The sequence below is a fragment of the Carassius auratus genome, chromosome 15, assembly GCF_003368295.1.
Source record: "Carassius auratus strain Wakin chromosome 15, ASM336829v1, whole genome shotgun sequence".
In the NCBI taxonomy this organism is placed as follows: Eukaryota; Metazoa; Chordata; class Actinopteri; order Cypriniformes; family Cyprinidae; genus Carassius; species Carassius auratus.
The window spans coordinates 15502882-15528380 of NC_039257.1; the positions used below are offsets into that span (position 1 = coordinate 15502882).

General features: G+C 39.0%; 1 protein-coding gene across 1 annotated transcript in view; it reads left to right on the top strand.

The window, feature by feature from the left end:
- The window catches only part of mre11a (MRE11 homolog A, double strand break repair nuclease), a 271381-nt gene that overhangs the window by 148525 nt on the left and 97357 nt on the right, over positions 1-25499 (top strand). The window contains exons 9-12 of the mRNA XM_026282677.1: positions 14338-14509; positions 15363-15443; positions 15560-15689; positions 23457-23560. Coding sequence (XP_026138462.1) covers positions 14338-14509; positions 15363-15443; positions 15560-15689; positions 23457-23560 — 487 coding nt within the window. The remainder of the gene's footprint in view (positions 1-14337; positions 14510-15362; positions 15444-15559; positions 15690-23456; positions 23561-25499) is intronic.

Genomic DNA, 25499 nt, shown 5'->3' on the forward strand with positions numbered 1-25499 from the left:
TTGCGATGTTAAATTGCGAAGATCTTGAGTTTTCGTTGAAGGGCGTGTCCGTGGCGGCCTGGCGAATTTCGATGATTCGCCATGAAAAATGAAGTTGCTATAACTCACACATACAATGTCCAATCTGCCCCAAACATCACATGTTTGATGAGACTCCGAACCTGAACAGATTGACATGCCCATATTCAGTTATAGTCATAGCGCCACCTATTGGCAACAGGAAGTGACATATTTTACGCTGCGACGAACTACTCCTAGAAATTTTATGACATCAATGTCTTTTTTGTGGTCAGTCTAATCTAAAGGCCTGTGCCATGTTCAGTTGTGAAGATCTTGAATTTTCGTTAAAAGGCTTGTTCATGGCGCCGCGACGAAGTTCGATGTCTCGCCATGGGAATAAAAGATGTTATAACTCAGGCATAAAATGTCCGATCTTCCCCAAACTTCACATGTGTGATAAGAGTCCTGGCCTGAACAGATCTGCAGGCCAATATTCCACCGGGTGTGGCAGAATGGCTCGATAGCGCCACCTATACACTTTAAACGGAGTGCGCCTCGAGCTATGTTTCATGTACATGTACAAAAATTGGTACACACATGTAACACTCCAATACCTACAAAAAAGTCTCTTGGTACGAAATCCGGATCCCAACAGGAAGTCGGTTATTTAGAATTTTCCCTTCAAAATTGGTGTTGTTTTTGCCATTTTCAGGGGTTGTACTTTAACGAACTCCTCCTAGAGATTTATTCAGATCAACACCAAACTTCTTCAATGTAATCTAAAGGCCTTTGTGATGTTAAATTGCGAAGATCTTGAGGTTTCGTTAAAGGGCGTGTCCATGGCGGCCTGCCAAATTTCGATGTTTCGCCATGAAAAAAGACGTTGCTGTAACTCAGACATACAATGTCCAATCTGCCCCAAACTTCACATGTTAGATAAGACTTCTGCCCTTAACAGATCTACATGCCCATTTTCAGTTATAGTCATAGCGCCACCTGCTGGCAACAGGAAGTGACATGTTTTACGCTGCGACAAACTACTCCTAGAATTTTTTTGAGATTAAAGTATTTTTTGTATTCAGTCTAATCTAAAGGCCTGTGCAATGTTAACTTGTGGAGATCTTGAGTTTTTGTTAAAGGGCGTGTAAATGGAGCCATGACAAATTTTGATGTCTCGCCACAGCAAGAGAAGTTGTTGTAACTCAGGCATAAAATGTTCAATCCTCCCCAAACCTCACATGTTCGATAAAAGTCCTGCCCTGAACACATCTGAAGGCCAATATTCCATTATAATGATAGCGCCACCTGCTGGCAACAGGAAGATTGGCACATATATGGAATAAACATTGATATATTCTACTTATATTTATGAGTTTAAACGCATATTTCTCACCGTTCACCTATTAACTAAAGCCACTCGCTGCCGGTGAGCCCGGGTGCGAGGGCCCGTTCATCGCTGCTTGCAGCTTTAATTATTATTATTCTTCTTCTTCTCCCGAATGAATCGCATTTTTGAGGGCTTTAACATGCTCAAAAAGTCATGAAACTTTGCACACGCGTCAAACCTGTTGAAAATTTTCGTCTGATATAGGATTCAGAAGAGGGTGTGGCAAAATGGCTCGACAGCGCCACCTATACCAAGAAAATCAACAGCCTTCCAGCTGTGTTTCACGTACATGCACGAAAATTGGCACACATATGTAACACACCAATACCTACAAAAAAGACTCTTGGAGCGAAATTCTAAACCCAACAGGAAGTCCGTTATTTTTAATATTATGAGCATATTTTGTGTAATTTTGGTCATTTCCATGTGTTGTATTTTAACGAACTCCTCCTAGAGAGTTCTTCAAATCAACACCAAATTTGGTATGCCTAATCTAAAGGCCTTTGCGATGTTAAATTGCGAAGATCTTGAGTTTTCGTTGAAGGGCGTGTCCGTGGCGGCCTGGCGAATTTCGATGATTCGCCATGAAAAATGAAGTTTCTATAACTCACACATACAATGTCCAATCTGCCCCAAACTTCACATGTTTGATGAGACTCCGAAGCTGAACAGATTGACATGCCCATATTCAGTTATAGTCATAGCGCCACCTATTGGCAACAGGAAGTGACATATTTTACGCTGCGACGAACTACTCCTAGAAATTTTATGACATCAATGTCTTTTTTGTGGTCAGTCTAATCTAAAGGCCTGTGCGATGTTCAGTTGTGAAGATCTTGAGTTTTCGTTGAAAGGCTTGTTCATGGCGCCACGACGAAGTTCGATGTCTCGCCATGGGAATAAAAGATGTTATAACTCAGGCATAAAATGTCCAATCTTCCCCAAACTTCACATGTGTGATAAGAGTCCTGGCCTGAACAGATCTGCAGGCCAATATTCCACCGGGTGTGGCAGAATGGCTCTATAGCGCCACCTATACACTTTCAACGGAGTGCGCCTCGAGCTATGTTTCACATACATGTACAAAAATTGGTACACACATGTAACACTCCAATACCTACAAAAAAGTCTCTTGGTACGAAATCCGGATCCCAACAGGAAGTCGGTTATTTTGAATTTTCCCTTCAAAATTGGTGTTGTTTTTGCCATTTTCAGGGGTTGTACTTTAACGAACTCCTGCTAGAGATTTATTCAGATCAACACCAAACTTGGTCAGCGTAATCTAAAGCCCTTTGCGATAATAAATTGCGAAGGACTTGAGGTTTCGTTAAAGGGCGGGTCCATGGCGGCCTGACAAATTTCGATGTTTCGCCATGAAAAAGGAAGTTGCTGTAACTCAGACATACAATGTCCAATCTGCCCCAAACTTCACATGTTGGATAAGACTCTTGACCTGAACAGATCTACATGCCAATATTCAGTTATAGTCATAGCGCCACCTATTGGCAACAGGAAGTTACATATTTTACACTGCGACAAACTACTCCTAGAAATTTTATGACATCAATGTCTTTTTTTGTGGTCAGTCTAATCTAAAGACCTGTGTGATGTTTAGTTGTGAAGATCTTGAGTTTTTGTTAAAAGGTGTGTCCATGGCGCCGTGAGGAAGTTCGATGTCTCGCCATGGGAATAAAAGATGTTATAACTCAGGCATAAAATGTCCGATCTTGCCCAAACTTCACTTGTGTGATAAGGGTCCTGGCCTAAACAGATCTGAAGGCCAATATTCCATCGAGTGTGGCAAAATGGCTCGATAGCGCCACCTATACACTTTCAACGGAGTGCGTATACACTTTAAACGGAGTGCGCCTCGAGCTATGTTTCACGTACATGTACAAAAATCGGTACACACATGTAACACACCAATATCTACGAAAAAGTCTCTTGGTACAAAATCTGAATCCCAACAGGAAGTCAGTTATTTAGAATTTTCTCTGCACAATTAGTGTTGTTTTGGTCATTTTCAGGGGTTGGACTTTAACAAACTCCTCCTAGAGATTTATTCAGATCAACACCAAACTTGGTCAGTGTTATCTAAAGCCTTTTGCTATCTTAAATTGCGAAGATCTTGAGGTTTCGTTAAAGGGCGTGTCCATGGCAGCCTGACCAATTTTGATGTTTCGCCATGAAATAGGATGTTGTTGTAACTCAGGCATAAAATGTCCAATCCTCCCCAAACCTCACATGTTCGACAAAAGTCCTGCCCTGAACACATCTGAAGGCCAATATTCCACTATAATGATAGCGCCACCTGCTGGCAACAGGAAGATTGGCACATATATGGAATAAACATTGATATATTCTACTTATATTTATGAGTTTAAACGCATTTTTTTCTCACCGTTCACCTATTAAATAAAGCCACTCGCTGCCGGTGAGCCTGGGTGCGAGGGCCCGTTCATCGCTGCTTGCAGCTTTAATTATTATTATCATTCTTCTTCTCCCGAATGAATCGCATTTTTGAGGGCTTTAACATGCTCAAAATGTCATGAAACTTTGCACACGCGTCAAACCTGGTGAAAATTTTCGTCTGATATAGGATTCAGAAGAGGGTGTGGCAAAATGGCTCGACAGCGCCACCTATACTAAGAAAATCAACAGCCTTCCAGCTATGTTTCACATACATGCACGGAAATTGGCACACATATGTAACACACCAATACCTACAAAAAAGACTCTTGGACCAAAATTCTAAACCCAACAGGAAGTCGGTTATTTTTAATATTATGAGCAAATTTTGTGTAATTTTGGTCATTTCCATGTGTTGTATTTTAACGAACTCTTCCTAGAGATTTCTTCAAATCAACACCAAATTTGGTATGCCTAATCTAAAGTCCTTTGCGATATTAAATTGCGAAGATCTTGAGTTTTCGTTGAAGGGCGTGTCCGTGGCGGCCTGGCGAATTTCGATGATTCGCCACGAAAAATGAAGTTGCTATAACTCACACATACAATGTCCAATCTGCCCCAAACTTCACATGTTTGATGAAACTCTGAACCTGAACAGATTGACATGCCCATATTCAGTTATAGTCATAGCGCCACCTATTGGCAACAGGAAGTGTCATATTTTACACTGTGACGAACTACTAGAAATTTTTTGACATCAATGTCTTTTTTGTGGTCAGTCTAATCTAAAGGCCTGTGCGATGTTCAGTTGTGAAGATCTTGAGTTTTCGTTAAAAGGCGTGTCCACGACACCATGGCGAAGTTCGATGTATCGCCATGTGAATAAAAGATGTTATAACTCAGGCATAAAATGCCCGATCTTCCCCAAACTTAACATGTGTGATAAGAGTCCTGACCTGAACAGATCTGCAGGCCAATATTCCACCGGGTGTGGCAGAATGGCTCGATAGCGCCACCTATACACTTTCAACGGAGTGTGCCTCGAGCTATGTTTCACGTACATGTACAAAAATTGGTACACACATGTAACTCACCAATATCTACAAAAAAGTCTCTTGGTGCGAAATCCGAATCCCAACAGGAAGTCTGTTATTTTGAATTTTCCCTGCAAAATTGGTGTTGTTTTTGCCATTTTTAGGGGTTGTACTTTAACGAACTCCTCCTAGAGATTTATTCAGATCAACACCAAACTTGGTCAGTCTAATTTAAAGACCTGTGTGATGTTTAGTTGTGAAGATCTTGAGTTTTTGTTAAAAGGCGTGTCCATGGCGCCGTGACGAAGTTCGATGTCTCGTCATGGGAATAAAAGATGTTATAACTCAGGCATAAAGTGTCCGATCTTGCCCAAACTTCACATGTGTGATAAGGGTCCTGGCCTGAACAGATCTGAAGGCCAATATTCCATTGGGTGTGGCAAAATGGCTCGATAGCGCCACCTATAAACTTTCAAGGGAGTGCATATGCACATTCAATGGAGTGCGTCTTGAGCTATTTTTCACGTACATGTACAAAAATCGGTACACACATGTAACACACCAATACCTACAAAAAAGTCCCACGTTACGAAATCTGAATCCCATCAGGAAGTCGGTTATTTAGAATTTTCTCTGCAAAACTGGCGTTGTTTTTGCCATTTTCAGGGGTTGTACTTTAACAAACTACTCCTAGAGATATATTCAGATCAACACCAAACTTAGTCAGTTAAATCTAAAGCCATTTGCGATGTTAAATTGCGAAGGACTTGAGGTTTCGTTAAAGGGCGTGTCCATGGCGGCCTGACAAAATTCGATGTTTCGCCATGAAAAAGGAAGTTGCTGTTACTCAGACTTACAATGTCCAATCTGCCCCAAACTTCACATGTTAGATAAGACTTCTGCCCTTAACAGATCTACATGCCCATATTCAGTTATAGTCATAGCGCCACCTGCTGGTAACAGGAAGTGACATGTTGTATGCTGTGACAAACTACTCCTAGAATTTTTTTGAGATTAATGTATTTTTTGTAGTCAGTCTAATCTAAAGGCCTGTGAAATGTTAACTTGTGGAGATCTTGAGTTTTTGTTAAAGGGCATGTCCATGGCGTCATGACAAATTTTGATGTCTCGCCACAGCAAGAGAAGTTGTTGTAACTCAGGCATAATTTGTTCGATCTTCCCCAAACTTCACATGTTCGATAAGAGTCCTGCCCTGAACACATCTGAAGGCCAATAGTCCATTATAATGAGAGCACCACCTGCTGGCAACACAAAGATTGGCATAAATATGGAGTAAACTTTGATATATTCCACTTATATTTATGAGTTTAAAAGCATGTTTCTCACCATTCACCTATTTACTAAAGCCACTCGCTGCCGGTGAGCCCGTGTGCGAGGGCCCGTTCATCGCTGCTTGCAGCTTTAATTTATTATTATTTCTATATTCCACCATATCTGCCATCTCTATATTAGTCCATTTCTTGGAACATTTGTATTCATTTTTCTCTAAAACAACCTTCATACAGTTAACTTTATTGTTTTAGGGCTCCTGCACTTATCCTTTCTCAACACCAGCCACGCCCGTCTCTGTAACCTAATCACTCTCAAGTGATGGTCCAGGAGGGGAGAGCACCTCTTGCTCCACCCATGTAATACAACTTTAATGTGGAAACTTCCTCTTTTGCTCTCACTCCCACTGCGCTGGGCTCAGAAAATTTTCTCCCCTTTCACACAGACATCCAAAATGCAAAACTCTATTATAGATCTTGGTTCAATCTTTATTGATACTATTTTCCTAAACTCATCCACACTTTCTCCACTCTTTATTGAGCCAGAGTGCTTATTCTTGCATACTTTTTCCCTTTATCTAAGGGATAATCAGTCATTAATTGTCCTTTTATTATCAAGGCTCATCATACATTCATCCCCCTCAAGTGGATACTAGTTGCGTCCAACTCCACCCAGCCACCCTGAAGTGACGGTCCAAGAATGGTGTGAAACTTTTACCCACCCTACACAGAATTTATTTGTTCACACATTCATTAGTCCGGACACAGATACATCCACACAACAAAACACAGCTCTACCTAGAGCTCCTTAAGGGCCCACCTATTCTGTCCTTCGAGAATTTCACTTATACTTTCTCAAAGCGGTATCCGTGGGACTTTTCCTCACGATTCCTTAATCTGCTTATCCGTTTATCACTGTCCTTACCTGGCACAGCTATCCAATAAACACAGACCATTGCATACAATGTCTTTCTGCCTACACCATTTTTGTTTTATATCAAGGTTACCTTACAAGGCTTTCCTATGTTTCCTATGTTCCTGTGTTGTTTATCAGTCAGCTCAAAAGCAGTCGTCCACTCTGCTCCTTTCCAGTCCCATCTGGGGTGCCAAATCTGTGGTGTATTTTGCCGGTTCTCCAAAGAATCGAACTCAGTCAGGGATTTTTCTCTCAGAAGAAAATACTTTATTTTAAGCAAAACAAAGTCAAGAGCCCCTTGCAAGGAGATCTCCCGAATGCTATTTGGTTTCTCATTATATACCCTATTCAGGGCGTTTCCAAATAGTCAGTCTTTTCCTTATGCTTGCAATTTTGATTCCTCCCTAGAGAGGAGAGGCCCCTACTTGTTTTGGTATAACGAAAGGCCCTTTCTGTATGTCTGACCATATGTTTCTCATCAGTTCTGAACATTCCAGCACGTAAGCATATTCCTTTCTATCCATTACCTATAGGATTATAATGGAAAAACAACTAGCAACAAAAATGGCTAGATTCACATTGATTATTCTTGATTGATTAAAATCTTACTAATAAAAATCTTCCACAAAGCACGCAGAACCGCGCTCAAAGAACAATGATGATTAAACAGCATGGCTAGAAGCTAAAAGCTAAAAGCTAAAGCTAGGTAGCAAAGCTACAAGCTAAAAGCTAAGAGCAGGCATGACTAATAGCAGAGACTAAAAAGCAGACTAAAAGCATGACTGATAGCACAAGCAAGGCTAGAACTAAAAGCAAGATTTTATGGTGTCCAAAGGTATATAAACTTGCCTGTTGGCCACACCTCAAATGTTGTCTTGACCAATCAGATATTGTCTTGGCTCGGGGGGTATCATAAATCATATGTTTATCTTACCAAGCATGTGGTCCGAATTTTCCTGCTCTGGCAGGGTCTAATTTTGGACATGATTCCTATAACACGAATATGATCTATTTTACAACTAAATGATTGTCAGGACAATATCAATCAAGAAAATTGGATCACAGACATACCAAACATAATTACAAATCGTTAAGCTATGCCATAGTTATATAAAAAAAAAAAAAAAACATACACAATAAGTGTTTATAACATGATAGTCAAATGTGTGGGTTACACATAAATGAATATAGAGTGAAGCAATGGACTGATTCATTTATAAGTCTTTTTGAGTTCATTCTGGTCCATATATATGTACAAAAAGCAGTTTCTTTGCCATTCTCATGACATAGGAATGTTCTGTAGAGACAGAGGTTTAAAGCCCTTCCCCCCCTTAGGAATTTCAGTCTGGTTCTGCTGGGTGGGGGAAGTCAATGGAAGTGTTTAACTTGATCTCCTGGGTTTACATGTGATATCCAGCGTTGCATTTCCATTACGAACACATTTTTGACACCAAATTTCTTCGAATTGAAATTGTAAATAATTGTTCTAGTGGTGTTAATGTTCAAAGCTGTTGTGTGAACAAGTTGGTTGGTCATCTTGCTTGGTTCTTGTGGCACTAGAACTGATTTATGACTTCCTGAGGAATTCGGCTCTCGTGTTTCAACGCACAGCTTTGATAGACTCTTTAATTTGTCTGGTTCGACTCATTTCTGTTACAGCACATTAGTGTGTTATGTGTAAGCCAGGTTAAAGAGATGGGTCTTTAATCTAGATTTAAACTGCAAGAGTTTGTCTGCCTCCCGAACAATGTTAGGTAGGTTCGGGAAATGCTGGTATCATTACTGGTATCATCACATTTTTTTTTCAGTACCAACTGGTACTGAAGTTGGTACTTTTGACAATCATATTGGAGACAGTACTTTTTCATTCATCCGTTTTCTTAAAAACATTGGTTTCATATGCTATCTGAATCATTTCCCTACCCTTTTCATGTGGTATTAATTGTATTTGTGCAGGTCTTAAGAGGGGCTAAAGTGAAATGGAAAAATTGATTTGCAGTGATCACCTTGTTGCATCCAGTGTAGACCGCTTTTAGCCTATGTGGTTGGATGCAACAATGACTGTGTAGACACAAGGTCCCTCATTTTTAACCTGAAAGCAAAAGCGAGAAACATAGAAACAAACACAGATTCGAGTGCACAAATCAACTTAATACATGGTTCACATAATAATTTGAATATCATGCCCCTAAAACACCCTGGTTTTAGAAACCTTACCCCTAGAGAAACGACATGAAAAAATATAACCTGGCCACAGAGTAAGTGATCTCATGAAAGGGAAACTGGTCTTAGTCTAAAAACACCTGTTAACCTTGTAATTGCAAACAATGTATGTATATTAAGTACCAGTAAATATATCAGAACATTTACAAACATTATATTAAAATGAAAGTGACGTGACATACAGCCAAGTATGGTGACCCATACTCATAATTCGTGCTCTGCATTTAACCCATCTAAAGTGCGCACACACACACACACACACACACACACACACACGTTTGTTTTTGGTGAAAAGTGGGGACATCCCATAGGCTTAATGGTTTTATACTGTACAAACTGTATATTCTATGGCCCTACACCTAACCCTAACCCTCATAGGAAACTTTGTGCATTTTTACTTTCTCAAAAAAAAAAATAATTCTTTATGGTTTATAAACGTTTTGAAAAATGGGGACATGGGTTATGTCCTCTACTGCCCTGAAAGACAGCGGAGACCAGGACAACTAGAGCCCCGAATACAGATCCCCTGTAAAGACCTTGTCTCAGAGGACCACCAGGACAAGACCACGTGAAACAGATGATTCTTCTGCACAATCTGACTTTGCTGCAGCCTGGAATTGAACTACTGGTTTCGTCTGGTCAGAGGAGAACTGGCCCCCCAACTGAGCCTTGTTTCCTTGCCGCTGTCGCCTCTGGCTTGCTTAGTTGGGGTCACTTCATCTACAGCGATATCATGCAAATAAATGCACAGACACTATTTAAACTGAACAGAGTCTGACATCACTGAATTCAATGATGAACTGCCTTTAACTATCATTTTGCATTATTGACACACTGTTTTCCAAATGAATGTTGTTCAGTGCTTTGACGCAATGTATTTTGTTTAAAGCACTATATAAAATAAGGGGGTTTGATTGATTGATTGATGTCCTCATAAGTCACCCTCTCCTTGTAATACCCGTGTCATACCCTTGTCATTATACAAAGTTGTGTCCTGATATGTCCCAAAAACAAGAGCACACACACACTGTGAACATACAGTGAACACACACCCGGAGCAGTGGGTAGCCATTTATGCTGCGGTGCCCGGGGAGCAGTTAAGGGTTCGGTGCCTTGCTCAAGGGCACTTCAGTCATGCTATTGCTGGCCCAAGATTCGAACCCACAGCCCTAGGGTTAGGAGTCAAGCTCTCTAACCATTAGGCCATGACTTCCACAGTCCATTTATTTCCTCCTCCACAACAAATCCTTTAATTTTATTGATATCACAGAAAAATAATTAAAATCTATACAATTATATAAGCAAAACTGAAATCGCATTCGAACCTTTCTCATTGCACAACAATCCAAATTTTTCCATTTATGTTTCCATGTAACATATGGTTGCTAAACTATTTATTATGTAAAGAAAGGCTTTATGCTTCATTCATGTTCCAATATCCACATAAAACATCATCCTTCACATGTGCACAAATTATTTTACAGCAGACCTTTTAAAATGAGCAGTTTAAGGGTGCTTTCACATCTCTAGTTTGGTTCATTTGGTCCGAACCAAGGGCAAACAATTATACAATAGCCGCGTTTCCACTGGCGAGCTTAAACCGGGCGTGCTAGTGCGTGCTAGGTCCAGTCGCATTTCCACTGTCACTTCCGGGGCTTGATCGTGCCTCGTCGGCTTCCTCGGGGCCAACGGCCAGGGTTTTTTGGCCCGATGAAAACCTTGGGCCAAAGCGGGCCAGCTGGGACTAGAGGAGGGGTGATGAACAAAGGCGGAGTTTCTCCGCGTCTAGAGAGCTCAGCACTGCGGATCTTTTCAGAGAGATAACAGCTTTAACACCGGTATTAAAGACTTTAGAAAATAAGTTGAGCTCAAAACTCACTCTTAGTTAGCACCAAGTGTTTGAAATAACTTGATCGGATGTGGATTATAATCACTAAACAAGGCAGAAATATTTATTAGCGATGTAAAAGACTATGCATGCTAAACATTAACGTTACACAGTAAACATGGTAAATATGACCGCTTGGATAAATCAGACGTCAGCTTCTTAGTCTCTATCACAATTGTGTATTTATTAAGTAACATTTTATCTGTCTTTTCGTTTCAAGAGTTTAGCTCCACGTTGCATATCATCAAAATATAATAATGATTTTTATTCGGGGAGCTTTTATTCAAAAAAAAAAGTCTGCGCTGCGAATCATTTCAGAAAGATAACAGCTTTAACACTAGCATTAAACACTTTTTTTTAATAAGTCAAGCTCAAAACTCACTTTCAGTCAGCAGCGAGTGTTTGAAATAACTTGATCCAATGTGAATTATAATCACCATAAGGCAGAAACATTTATAAACGATGCAAAAGACTATGCACGCTGGGCATTAACATTACCATAGTAAATATGTAAATATGACCGCTTGAAGAAATCAGACGTCAGCTTTTTATTCTTTATCATAATCGTGTATTTATTTAGTAACTTATATTATCTATCAAAAGTCGTCTCGAGAGTTTTTTATCATAAAAAAATATAATAATGTTTTTGTTCGGGAGCTTTTATAAAAATAGAGATATTATCATTTATTCTAAATGTAACGGCTACTGTGGCTACAAATAAACAGAAACAGACTTGACTGAATAAGCAGACTATTTTCATAAGCGTTAAAAATAAATAAAATAGAAATAAGTGTATTTGTGATTAATTTTGAGTCCTGATAAATTAAATCAATATGATCAATCACATTCTATAGTTAAAACATTGATGCTTTTTAATTTGAATATATAACAAAGCATGCAAACAAATGTTCGCATTTATCATGTTCGTTTTGTGATCGTGCATTTTCCAGTGACTTATTTCTTAGTTTTCTGATAACTTCTCTTTGTTGTTGAAATGAGAGGCATGTAAAGGGCGTGTTTTAGTTACGCGCAACGGAGCTTCAGGCTCCACTGTGGAAACCCTGCGCTATTCTGGCCTCTGTGCTACTGGCCCGAGGCTATGAGCCCCGCCCGGCCCACTTTAAGCCCTGGCTCGCACTGGTGGAAATGCGGCTATTGTAGCATCTTTCAACTTTTTTGGTTTCCTTTTCACCACACTGATTGCTTTGGTCCAAACCAGTTGAAACGAACCAAAATGCAGTCACATGACAACATCCACATCACTCATTGGCCATGACGTATTTCCTGCTTTAAACTGCTTTTCGATTGGTCAGAATTTACGTACGGGAAAATTCCAACATAAGAGGAAAAGCCAGCAAAAAACACGGAGACAACACAACTATGGAGAGACGACTGCATGGGCTGGTTTTGTCCCTGGCCATAATCTATTACATTGTTTGTATACACCACAATATGCAAACAATATATTTCTATAATGAAGGGCAGATGCGGCTTGAAAACAACGTTCTAATGCACTGCAAACGGCGAGCGGGCATCGCTCGTAACTTCAAGCGGAGGCGTGCATTAATTCTTCTTAACTCTGACATGCTCATGACATGCTCAAATTTCTATGAGGCTCCGCACCTCCTCACTACAAGTTTGTCCACGAGCTGCCATGCTTAAGTGCAAACTGTCAACAAACGCTTCCTCATCCCATAATGCACAGCCCAGCTTATTACGGCAGCTGGTTTAGTCCAAAAATGATCAGTACTTTTTGCATTTAGGTCTGTTCGAGGTCTGATCACGTTCTCACCACAAACGAACCACTCCAGAGTTCGTTTGAAATCGTACCGAGACCACCTCTTCAAGCAGGTCTCGATACGCTTGTTTAGTCCGCCTTTGGTGTGCACCCGAATGCGATTGCTGCTTTCACACCTGCCCAAACGAACCGCACCAAAGGGGGAAATGAAATCTGGTACGATTCAACTAAACTAAATGAGGCAGGTGTGAAAGCACCCTAACATTTATGTTTGGCTGACTGCACTTAAGTTTGGTGTTGAAATTTCAAGTTAGCAATGCTAGAACTGATGTGTGTGCATGCACGAGTCACCTGTGGGATCAGTTGGATTTAATAAAATAAAAATAATAAGAAAAATAAAATTAGTTGAAAATTAGTTACACTTTTTTATTTATTTATTTGGTAATATGTTAAACATATTTAAGACCTATTTATTTTTATTACTTGTATATACTTAATTTCTGTTGCAACAATGTGTATTTGTACGGTCTGTTTTTGCTGCCATTTGCGCAAATAAAGCTAAAGTTCTTAAGGAAAAAAGACATTCTAATCTTACTGGTTAATTATTGACTAAAGAGCTTTGGTTGTCGCTCGGGCAAATAATCTATATTAAAATGCTGTCATACTATCCTCTGCTTTTACTATAGTAGTTTTTTTTTTTTTTTACTGCAGATTACTATACCACACGCAAGTTCAGGATTGTTCGATGCATGTTCAACTCAAAAACTGAAGTATATGAGCTGAGACCTGAAGTGAGATTTGATTGTAGCATTTATACGAAAATACTTGGATGACAGACTTTGCTCAGATATTTAAGGATCACCATAACATTTCAGATGCTATGCAATGAGATCAGTCTGTTGCTTAGTCAGATTATGCTGTTCCGTCTTGCAAAGTCACATGACTTTTTTGATGCACATGGGGGAATTTATTCAGTTATTGTGTTTCCATCTCCCATTATTCAATTTCACATCACATTCACTTTTTGGCAAACATCAAAAACTACCACAAGCGAGCGTAAAATATTTTTCGTGAATAAGGGATCCCCCCCCCCCCCAAATTTTGCATTTCCATCACTTGTTTCTGATGCAATACTTTAAAACACCTCTCTTATATTTGCTCACCTCCTACTATATTTGTGAGGCAATGATGTGAAAGTAGGCGTTGATCCTCTATATGGACGATATTTTTCAATAGAAGCTGTTTTTATACTGAGGATGTTTTGAGTTCTGACACTTAAAGGATGTTTTTGTGTAAAAATATATCTCAATTTATGACCCCTTTTTAATGTCATTTTATTGTTTCTTTGTAGAGCCAGATAGAATTAATGAATGCCTACATTTATGTCAGTGTTTAAGGTTAAGGATAATGGAATAATGTTTTTGTTGTTGTTTTGTTTTTGGGTATTCCACAGGCACATTGGGTTATTGAGAGTGAAAGGGAAAAAAATGAATCTTCAGAAAATTCCTCTACAGACCGTCAGGCAGTTTTTCATTCAGGATGTGACACTCTCAGAGCACCCTGACCTTTTCAGCCCAGAGCAACCCAACGTCATGCTCAAAGTCATGGCTTTCTGCCAGGAGAAGGTACATGCAATGCAGTTAAACATGTTAGATATTATTAAAAACCAGTTGTAACTGGACAAATAAAGTTACTAAAGACAAATTTAGATGCTTTCTTAACTTCAGTTGACTAGATTACGCATTATACATTTGTTTGTTGTGGCTGGCTGCTAGGGGTTTTCTGCAGGTAAGTTCGATTTTTTTGGCAGTTTACTAATGTACTGATCAGTTAGAAAAGTCATATTTTAGAAGCAGTTACTACAAATTTCATCCGTCCTCTTGGTCTATGGATTAAATATATCTTATTGTTATACATTGTAATTTTCTAGTTATTTACATATAGCAGCTAATGAAACAGAAGTCTCACCCATAGGCTTACTCCCGTGTTGAGGAAAAAGGTGGATTTGAACACTTTGGAGCAGAATCACTTTTCTTCAATCTTTGAACCAACAACTTTTTAGATTGAACAAAAAAAGGCAACAGTTTAATCTACAGAACTCAAGAAGAGGGAAATTTGTGTGCTAATTGCAAGTGGTATTCAGAGTCTTCAAAATTAAGCATATAATGGAAATTGCTATTTCGTTTTCTTGTGACATTAATCTGAGTAAAAAGGCTCCTCAAACTAGGTAAAATATAGGGTGGACCAATGTCCATCAGAAATTGATTGGCCCATTGTAGTTTGCTAATTACTGCTCGTGAGAGGTTGCTGAAAAGTATGAGCTAGTACATGTTTGCCAGATGTTAGTGAGAAAGAGACTACTGTTTTGATGGAGTTTTTAAAATCAATGCACCATTGAGGTAAAATGTTTGAAAGTTTTGGAAAAAGTTCACTCAGGAATTACTGGACATTGATATTTCATTCCTTTTATTTTTTTAGGTTGAAGAGATGCTTGAAGAGGCAGAGAGACAGAGACTTGGGAATTCTCTAACTCCCCAGAAACCTCTCATCAGGCTACGAGTGTGTACACCTCTTTGCCTGGATTTATTATTTGTTGTTTTATCAGTTCAAGAAATACCGAATGATATACCAGTAATACATCTTTCATCTAACATCATGTGCCTCTCTCTCTCCAGGTGGATTATAGCGGGGGTTTTGAAGTTTTTAACACTATGCGCTTTAGTCAGAAGTTTGTAGATCAAGTGGCAAATCCCAAAGACATCCTGCATTTTATCAGACACAGAGAGGCCAAAGACGATGTTAAAGGCAAGTCACACACATCTGCTTAAGCAATAATGCTGTAATATTATGAATATTGTTAAGATGTGCATTGTCTTGTTTTTCATAAAATCGTTGGTACATAACAGGATAATGGATACAAATGTACATTAAAACCCCTTATTTTCAGCAAGGATCCAGAAATACTCAAAAAGTTTTCTGCTCATGATTCTTTCTGACTAGATAAATAATCAATATATGTTCACAAAGCTGACACTTTAAAGTTTACTGTTCAATAATCAGAATTACTCAGACTGTTATTATAATAAAGATATATAAGCTCAAACATAAAAACAAAAATAAAAATATTAAAAAGAATGCCATCGTCCTGAAAGCCTTCAAACTCACATGTGTCAGTGTTTATGAATAGATTAAATGAAATGTGACAAATTTAATGTTGACAAACTATTTATCATTATAAAGATCTAAGCCTCAAGCATTGACGACAGATCGCTGTTTTTCAATGGAAAGCTTATAAAGACTGTATTTGCCACATTTGCATACAAACATTAGCAATGGAAACGCTGTACATACCAGATCTGTCGTAATAACGAGTCATAAACACATCCACAGCTGTAAATCCCAGTTTAGTTAGAAAGGTAAGGTTCCACTGAACGACATCTCATGGAGCACGTTTAGTCCAACGAAGCAATAACGTTTTAAAAAGTGCTCTACCAAACTTATAATTGTAACAGTTTCCTACTTCAATGTGTTAGAAACATAATGTAAGGGAAACAGGTCAATTTAGCTCAAAGGGAATCGTTTAAGATTTTAAAGGGAATTTGAACAGAATCACTGTTTCACGGCTGATCACTGAGACGCCCTGCGATTCACTGAACGAGCCGTTTAACATCAAATCTGCGCTGGATATTAATATCCAAACTATAGTGAAAACACTATCAATTAGCACAGTAACAAGATCGGCAGTTTAAGCCATTAACTTGTAAGCACACAACACAAGATACTTCTCTTTTCAATATGAATAAGGCTTTATTAGATAAATCTAAGACATATAAACTAATCTAATACATAAACGCACCCACACACACACTCACACAAGTAGCAGGAAGATCGAAAGTTAGGGAAAGATGAGTTTAATAGAATGGAAATGTGGAATCCCAAGTTTACAGCAATACGTTAAATTGCATAAACATGAACAACCATCAATCACGTAATTAGCTCTCGCATTGAGTTCCTCAGTGAGGTTAAAATTATATTATATACACCAGTAAAGGTCACAGTCTGGAAGTAAAGTTACTTGCGTCTCCTGTGAAAAGGGAGTTCCCTTTGTTGTGGTTGAAAGGGGTATCCCGATGTCACTGATTGGCTGGAAGTTCAGTAGTCATTGAAGAGACGTCTTGGGAAGCCCTTGGTTGGGCATTGGCTGATGATGCAGAGTTGTGTGGCTGGTTGAAGTTGAACGGGCTCTTGAGGAGACACGGCGTTACAAAACTTAACTGAGAACACGAAACTCTCAAACGGAAAGAAAAAAAGTAGTTTGACGAGACTAGGTGGTGTTTCTTCTCATCGTGGCTAAGTAGCAGCAGGTGTGCAGGCCGAAGCACGCTGGAACCGCGCTCAAAGAACAGTGATGACAAACAGCATGGCTAAAAGCTAAAGCTTAGAAGCAAAGCTAACAGCAAACTAAAAGCTGGCATGACTGATAGCAAAATCAAAGCTAAAACTAAAAGCAGGCATGACTAATAGCAGAAGCAAGGCTAAAAACTAAAAGCTGAATTTTATGGTGTCCTGAGTATTTAAACACACCTCAAATGTTGTCTTGACCAATCAGATATTGTCTTGGCTCGGGGGTATCATAAATCATATGTTATCTTATCAAGCACATGGTCTGAATTTTCCCACTCTTGCAGGGTCTTATTTTTGGACATGATTCCTATAACAAGAATATGATACATTTGACAAATAACTGATGGTCCGGACTGTTTCAAGCTAACAGATACAAAAACATACACACCAAACATGAGCATGTATCCTTAAGATATCCAATAGTTATAAAAAAAATATACACAATAAGTGATTAAACATGATAGTCAAATGTGTGGGTTACATATAAATGAATGTAGAGTTAAGCGATAGACTGATATTCATTTAGAAGTCATTTTGGTCCATTTATACAGTATTGTTCAAAATAATAGCAGTACAATGTGACTAACCAGAATAATCAAGGTTTTTAGTATATTTTTTATTGCTACGTGGCAAACAAGTTACCAGTAGGTTCAGTAGATTGTCAGAAAACAAACAAGACCCAGCATTCATGATATGCACGCTCTTAAGGCTGTGCAATTGGGCAATTAGTTGAAAGGGGTGTGTTCAAAAAAATAGCAGTGTCTACCTTTGACTGTACAAACTCAAAACTATTTTGTACAAACATTTTTTTTTTCTGGGATTTAGCAATCCTGTGAATCACTAAACTAATATTTAGTTGTATGACCACAGTTTTTTAAAACTGCTTGACATCTGTGTGGCATGGAGTCAACCAACTTGTGGCACCTCTCAGCTGTTATTCCACTCCATGATTCTTTAACAACATTCCACAATTCATTCACATTTCTTGGTTTTGCTTCAGAAACAGCATTTTTGATATCACCCCACAAGTTCTCAATTGGATTAAGGTCTGGAGATTGGGCTGGCCACTCCATAACATTAATTTTGTTGGTTTGGAACCAAGACTTTGCCCGTTTACTAGTGTGTTTTGGGTCATTGTCTTGTTGAAACAACCATTTCAAGGGCATGTCCTCTTCAGCATAGGGCAACATGACCTCTTCAAGTATTTTAACATATGCAAACTGATCCATGATCCCTGGTATGAGATAAATAGGCCCAACACCATAGTAGGAGAAACATGCCCATATCATGTTGCTTGCACCTCCATGCTTCACTGTCTTCACTGTGTACTGTGGCTTGAATTCAGAGTTTGGGGGTCGTGTCACAAACTGCCTATGGCCCTTGGACCCAAAAAGAACAATTTTACTCTCATCAGTCCACAAAATGTTCATCCATTTCTCTTTAGGCCAGTTGATGTGTTCTTTGGCAAATTGTAACCTCTTCTGCACATGCCTTTTTTTTAACAGAGGGACTTTGCGGGGGATTCTTGAAAATAGATTAGCTTCACACAGACGTCTTCTAACTGTCACAGTACTTACAGGTAACTCCAGACTGTCTTTGATCATCCTGGAGGTGATCATTGGCTGAGCCTTTGCCATTCTGGTTATTCCTCTATCCATTTTGATGGTTGTCTTCCGTTTTCTTCCACGTCTCTCTGGTTTTGCTCTCCATTTTAAGGCATTGGAGATCATTTTAGCTGAACAGCCTATCATTTTTTGCACATCTTTATAGGTTTTCCCCTCTCTAATCAACTTTTTAATCAAAGTACGCTGTTCTTCTGAACAATGTCTTGAACGACCCATTTTCCTCAGCTTTCAAATGCATGTTCAACAAGTGTTGGCTTCATCCTTAAATAGGGGCCACCTGATTCACACCTGTTTCTTCACAAAATTGATGACCTCAGTGATTGAATGCCACACTGCTATTTTTTTGAACACACCCCTTTCAACTAATTCAACTAATTGCCCAATTGCACAGCCTTAAGAGCGTGCATATCATGAATGCTGGGTCTCATTTGTTTTCTGAGAATCTACTGAACCTACTGGTAACTTGTTTGCCATGTAGCAATAAAAAAATATACGAAAAACCTTGATTATTCTGGTTAGTCACATTGTACTGCTATTATTTTGAACAATACTGTATCTAGAAAAGACAGTTTCTTTGTCATTCTCTGACAAAGGATTTCTGTGGAGACCAGAGGTAAAAAGCCACCCCCCCCCCCTTAGGAATTTCAGTCTGGTTCTTCTAGGTGGGGGAAGTCAAAGGATCTTGTGTAGTATTCTCATGGATTTACATGTGATGTCCAGCGTTGCCTATCAATTACGAACAACAAATTTGGCAAATCTCTTCTCCGAATTGAAATTGTCAGTAATTGTTCTAGTGGTGTTAATGTTGGAAGCTGTTCTGTGAAAAAGTTGGTTGGTTGGTTATCTTGCTTGGGACTTGTGGCACAGAATGTTTTATGACTTCCTGAGGAATTTGGCTCGTGTTACAACCACAGTCAAGCGTGAAGAGTAGCGACCCTAGTACTGAGCCTTGAGGTACTCCATACTACACTTGTGATCAATATGATACCTCTTCATTCACTGCTACGAACCGATGGCGGCCATATAAGTATGATTTAAACCATGCTAATGCACTTCCATTAATGCCAACAAACTGTTCAAGTCTATGCAAAAGAATGTTGTGGTCAATTGTGTCAAACGCAGCACTAAGATCTAACAGAACTAATAGAGAGATAGAACCACGATCAGATGATAAGAGCAGGTCATTTGTAACTCTAAGGAGAGCAGTCTCAGTACTATGATACGGTCTAAATCCTGACTGCAAATCCTCACATATACCATTTTTCTCTAAGAAGAAATATAATTGTGAGGATACCACCTTTTCTAGTATCTTGGACAGAAAAGGGATATTCAAGATTGGTCTATAATTAACTAGTTCTTTGGGGTCAAGTTTTGTTTTTTTATGAGAGGCTAAATAACAGCCAGTTTGAAGGTTTTGGTGACATATTCCAATGACAATGAGGAATTAATAATAGTCAGAAGAGGATCTATGACTTCTGGGAGCACCTCTTTTAAGAACTTAGATGGTATAGGGTTTAACATACATGTTGTTGGTTTAGATAATTTAATAAGTTTATACAATTCTTCCTCTCTTATGGTAGAGAATGAGTGGACCTGTTCCTCAGGGGGTCTATAGTGCACTGTCTGATGCGACACTGTAGCTGATTGCTGAATGGTTACATTTTTATCTCTAATAGTACCGATTTTAGAAGTAAAGTAGTTCATAAAGTCATTACTGCTGTAAAGTTGGGAAATGTCTACACTTGTTGAGGCTTTATTTTTTGTTAATTTAGCCACTGTTTTGAATAAATACCTGGGGTTATGTTTGTTTTCTTCAAAAAGAGAAGAAAAGTAATTGGATCTAGCCATTTTTAATGCTTTTCTGTAGGATAGGTTACTTTCCCTCCAAGCAATACGAAATACTTCTAGTTTTGTTTTCCTCCAGCTGTGCTCCATTTTTCCAGCTGCTCTCTTTAGGGTGCAAGTATGCTCATTATACCATGGTGTAAAACTTGTTTCCTAAACCTTCCTTAAGTGTAAAGGAGCAACTGTATTTAATATGCTAGAAAAGAGAGAAACCATAGTTTCTGTTACATAATCAAGTTGTTCTGAGGTTTTGGATATGCTAAGGAATTCGGATACATCAGGAAGATAACATAAAGGGGGGGTGAAATGCTCGTTTTCACTCAATATCCTGTTAATCTTGAGTACCTATAGAGTAGTACTGCATCCTTCATAACTCCAAAAAGTCTTTAGTTTTATTATATTCATAAGAGAAAGATAATCTGTACCGATTTTTCCTGGAAAAACACAAACGGGTGAAGGCGTGACGTGTGGGCGGAGCTAAAGAATCACGAGCGCCAGTAGGCTTTTGCGTTGAGAGCATGTGGAAGCTGTGACATTACCGTGAGGGAAAAACCATCATCCAAAACAAACCATGGCTTACAGTCAGATTAAGCCGTTTATTTATGATCCAGAATCAGATCCCGAGGCTGAAACTGAACGAGAGCAGCAGCAGCAACGACTCGCTCCGAGCGGGGCTCGAACACGGGTCTTTGGCATGGGAGGCGGACGCACTATGAAGGAGGCAGAGATATTTTAAGCATTTTTATTTACCGCCTGCGGTTCCAACACACGATCGTGACCCTTTTTCGTTGGGATTGCATCATCCTTAAGAAATAAACGATGTGCAAATCCGTCGTCAAACTGGGCCTTGTTTGTAAAACAAGCATCTTCGAAATGCAGGGAAAAAACAAAAACACTTGCACAACTACATTGATGCTCTGTAAAAATAAAATCCATCCACTGGTCCCTTATTGCTGTTTTTTTTTTGGTAATCTGTGCAGGGTTGTCTTGCCCTGACAACCAAAAACACACTCCTTTTGTGACATTTCGCGACGCTCTCGCTCTGATCAGTGAATGCCTGTTGTGCTCTCGGTGCTCTGCTATACAGGAGTGCGCACTCTTCCGGCAGACGTGCCCTCATGACCCATATAAGGAAATTCCGCTCCATCTAACGTCACACAGAGCCATACTCGAAAAAAACTTTCCGAAATTTGTGACAAACCAGAAGGATTATTTTGGGAACAAAAATACTCCTTCAAACGTACAACTTAATTTTTGAAACTTTGTCCATGTTTAGCATGGGAATCCAACTCTTTAACAGTGTAAAAAACTCAGTATGCATGAAATAGCATTTCACCCCCCCTTTAAAAAGTAGAAGTCGTAGAAGTGATGGTTCTTCCATACTTGTAACAAGAAGTAGAATTTACAATTTTGGCTATATGTAGTTTGCACAAAACTAAATAATGATCTGAGATATCATCACTTGGCTGCATAATTTCAACACTATCAACATCAGTTCCGTTTGACAGTGAGTAGGTCCTCAAACTTGTTGTGTAAGCCCAATAGAGTTCAGAATGTCTATAAATGCTGATCCCAATGCATCTTTTTCATTATCAGCATGGATATTAAAATCACCAAATATTAAAAATTAATCTGCAGCCAGAACTTACTCGGATGTAAAATCTCCAAACTCTTTAATAAAGTCAGTATGGTGCCATGGTGGTCTGTATACAGTTGCCAGTACAAACATAACAGGGGATTTATCATTAACATTTGTTTCTCTGGATAATGTTATATGAAGCACCGTTACTTCAAACGAGTTATACTTGAAGCCAGCCCTCTGAGAAATCCTGAAAATGTTGTTATAAATTGAAGCAACACCTCCCCCTTTGCCTTTTAGACGTGGCTCATGTTTATAACAGTAATCTTGGGGGGTGGACTCATTTAAAATAATGTAATCATCAGGTTTTAGCCAGGTTTCTGTCAAACAGAGCACATCCAGATTATGATCAGTGATCATATTATTTACAAAAAAGTGTTTTCGTAGAAAGGGATCTGATATTCAATAAGCCAAGCTTTATCATTTGTTTATCCATATTGCATCTGTTTATTCTGTGTGCGTGAGAGAGAGAGAGAGAGAGATTGTGCGCGCGAGAGAGAGAGAAACTTCCAACAACACAAGCGCTGTCTTGCTTTCTCTCCCTCATGCATATTAATCAATTTACACGATGGTGTCGATGTTTAAATCATTTAAAATGAGAATGTAAGTGCGCTAACCCCATTTTTGTTTGTAAGAAAAAATTAGAGTCTGAAGTATGTATTTAATTATCCCATTTTGCTGCATCTAGTTCTCAAACCTGGATAATCTTTTTATGAATTGGATTTGTCTGGTCCAGCTGTATATCCATTGCATAGCTTCAGTACACTTGGTATAAAGCATACATCATATAGACCACTTTTGTATGCTTTTTGAAGCTCGACAGTCCCAGTCACTGTAATTACACTAAAAAGAGCAGCCAATACAAAACAACATTTCTTTAAAAGTTTGATTAATGTCAGTCATGTGGGTTTGGAATGACATAAGGTTCAGTGAATTATGTCCGTTTCACTAATGCTACTTTAAAACGTTGCTTTTGACTTATTAATTGAACATCTTGCACTACTGCATATGCATTATTTTTAGATTAGTATTTAAGTTTATGCTATGTGTGTTCTGCAGAAGAAGGTATGGACTTTGCGGCAATTCTCTCTCGTCCCACCTCTGAAGTCTTACAGCTGAGAGTGGAAGATCTTGTGAAAGAATACTTTCAGAAAGCTGAGAAGGTTTGTAGTTTGTCTGTTTGTAGAGGATACAGATCAGTCATTAGTAAAACTTTGATTTGAAGGAAAAGAGTTTTTGAAATTGGACAAAATGACATGGATACCAGACTCTGTTCTTAATCGCTTTTAAGAGGGAAAGAACCACATCCCATGAAGCATTGATTTAATCAAATGAAAAAGGAGAAATAAATATAAAACTATAGATTTAAAGATGTTGATTGTTTATAAAGATATGCAAAATACGTTAATACACATTTAAATAGTGTATGCTTATGTGTGTATAAATAGTGTATTTATATAGTGTATGGAGACATTATTCACAGTGCTTCATGGAAGTGGGTGGGTGTTAAAGAGTCCAAATTCTTGTTAGCTTGTTTCAATATACTGATTATAGAAGAATTATACTGTTAAACATGATTATTAACCTCTTAATGGTAGCTGTTTAGTTAGTGGGATGCTCATGTTTACTACAGTCAATAACTATTCTAAACCTTTCTAATCTTGATTAATTTTATATTGTTGTTTTTTTAAAGTACTTATATAGCAGAAATTACTAATTATTGTATTTTTAACAGGAGTATACAGCAGAATTGTAAGCATCATTCATACCTCTGTTTTGAAATCAAGATGAACATGCCATCATGCTAAAATTGGTAAAATAGACAGATTCTCCATTTATAATGCAACTATTACATGTGAATTGTTTGTTTCTGTTTACACGTTTGTTAGAGGTTGCATTCAAATAAAATACTACCCAAAATACTCAAGATAAATCCAGTATCCATCCAGAATCCATAAATCCTAAATCCATCTTTTCCTGAAAACTACAGACCGGTATCCCTTCTTCCATTCATTGCAAAGACACTTGAGCGAGCTGTGTTCAACCAGCTTTCTATGTTCCTTGTACAGAACAACCTCCTGGACAGCAACCAATCTGGCTTCAAAAGTGGCCACTTAACTGAGACTGCTCTGCTCTCGTTTACTGAAGCCCTGCAACTGACAAAAGCAACTTCAAAATCCTCATTACTCATCTTACTAGACGTGTCTGCTGCTTTTGACACCGTTAATCACCAGATTCTCCTGTCCACCCTCAGGAAGATGGGCATCTCTGGAACCACACTCCTGTGGGTTAAGTCCTACACCTCTGACAGATCCTTCAGTGTGTTTCTAAGATCCTTAAGATGTTTCTATGTCAAAACAACTTGCTACTGGGGTTCCTCAAGGCTCAGTACTTGGATCACTTCTCTTCTCCATCTACATGACATGACATCTGTCATTCAGAAGCATGGCTTTTCTTATCACTGCTACGCTGATGACACCCAACTCTACTGCTCATTCCAACCAGATGACCCGATGGTAGCTGCTTGCATTTCAGCCTGTCTGAGTGACATTTCTAGCTGGATGAACGACCATCACCTTCAGCTTAACTTTACGAAGACAGAACTCCTGGTGATTCCAGCTTACCCATTGCTTCATCACAACTTCTCTATACAGCTGGGTTCGTCAACCATTACTCCTTCGAGGACAGCCAGAAACCTAGGAGTTGTGATGGATCATCAGTTAAGCTTCCCAGACCACATTGCTACAACGACCCGGTCCTGCAGATTTGCCTTATACAACATTAGGAAGATTAGACCCTTGCTGTCAGAGCAAGCCACCCAACTTCTTGTCCAAGCTCTAATTCTTTCCAGACTGGACTTTTGTAATGCTCTCCTGGCGGGCCTTCCTGCATGTACTGTCAAGCCTCTGCAATTGATCCAGAATGCAGCAGCGAGGGTTGTCTTCAATGAGCCAAAAAAACTCACGTTGCTCCTCTCCTCATCAGGTTACACTGGCTACCAGTAGCCACTCGCATCATATTCAAGGTACTGATGCTTGCCTACAAGACGACCTCTGGCACAGCACCAACATACCTAAACTCACTGGTTAAATCTTATGTGCC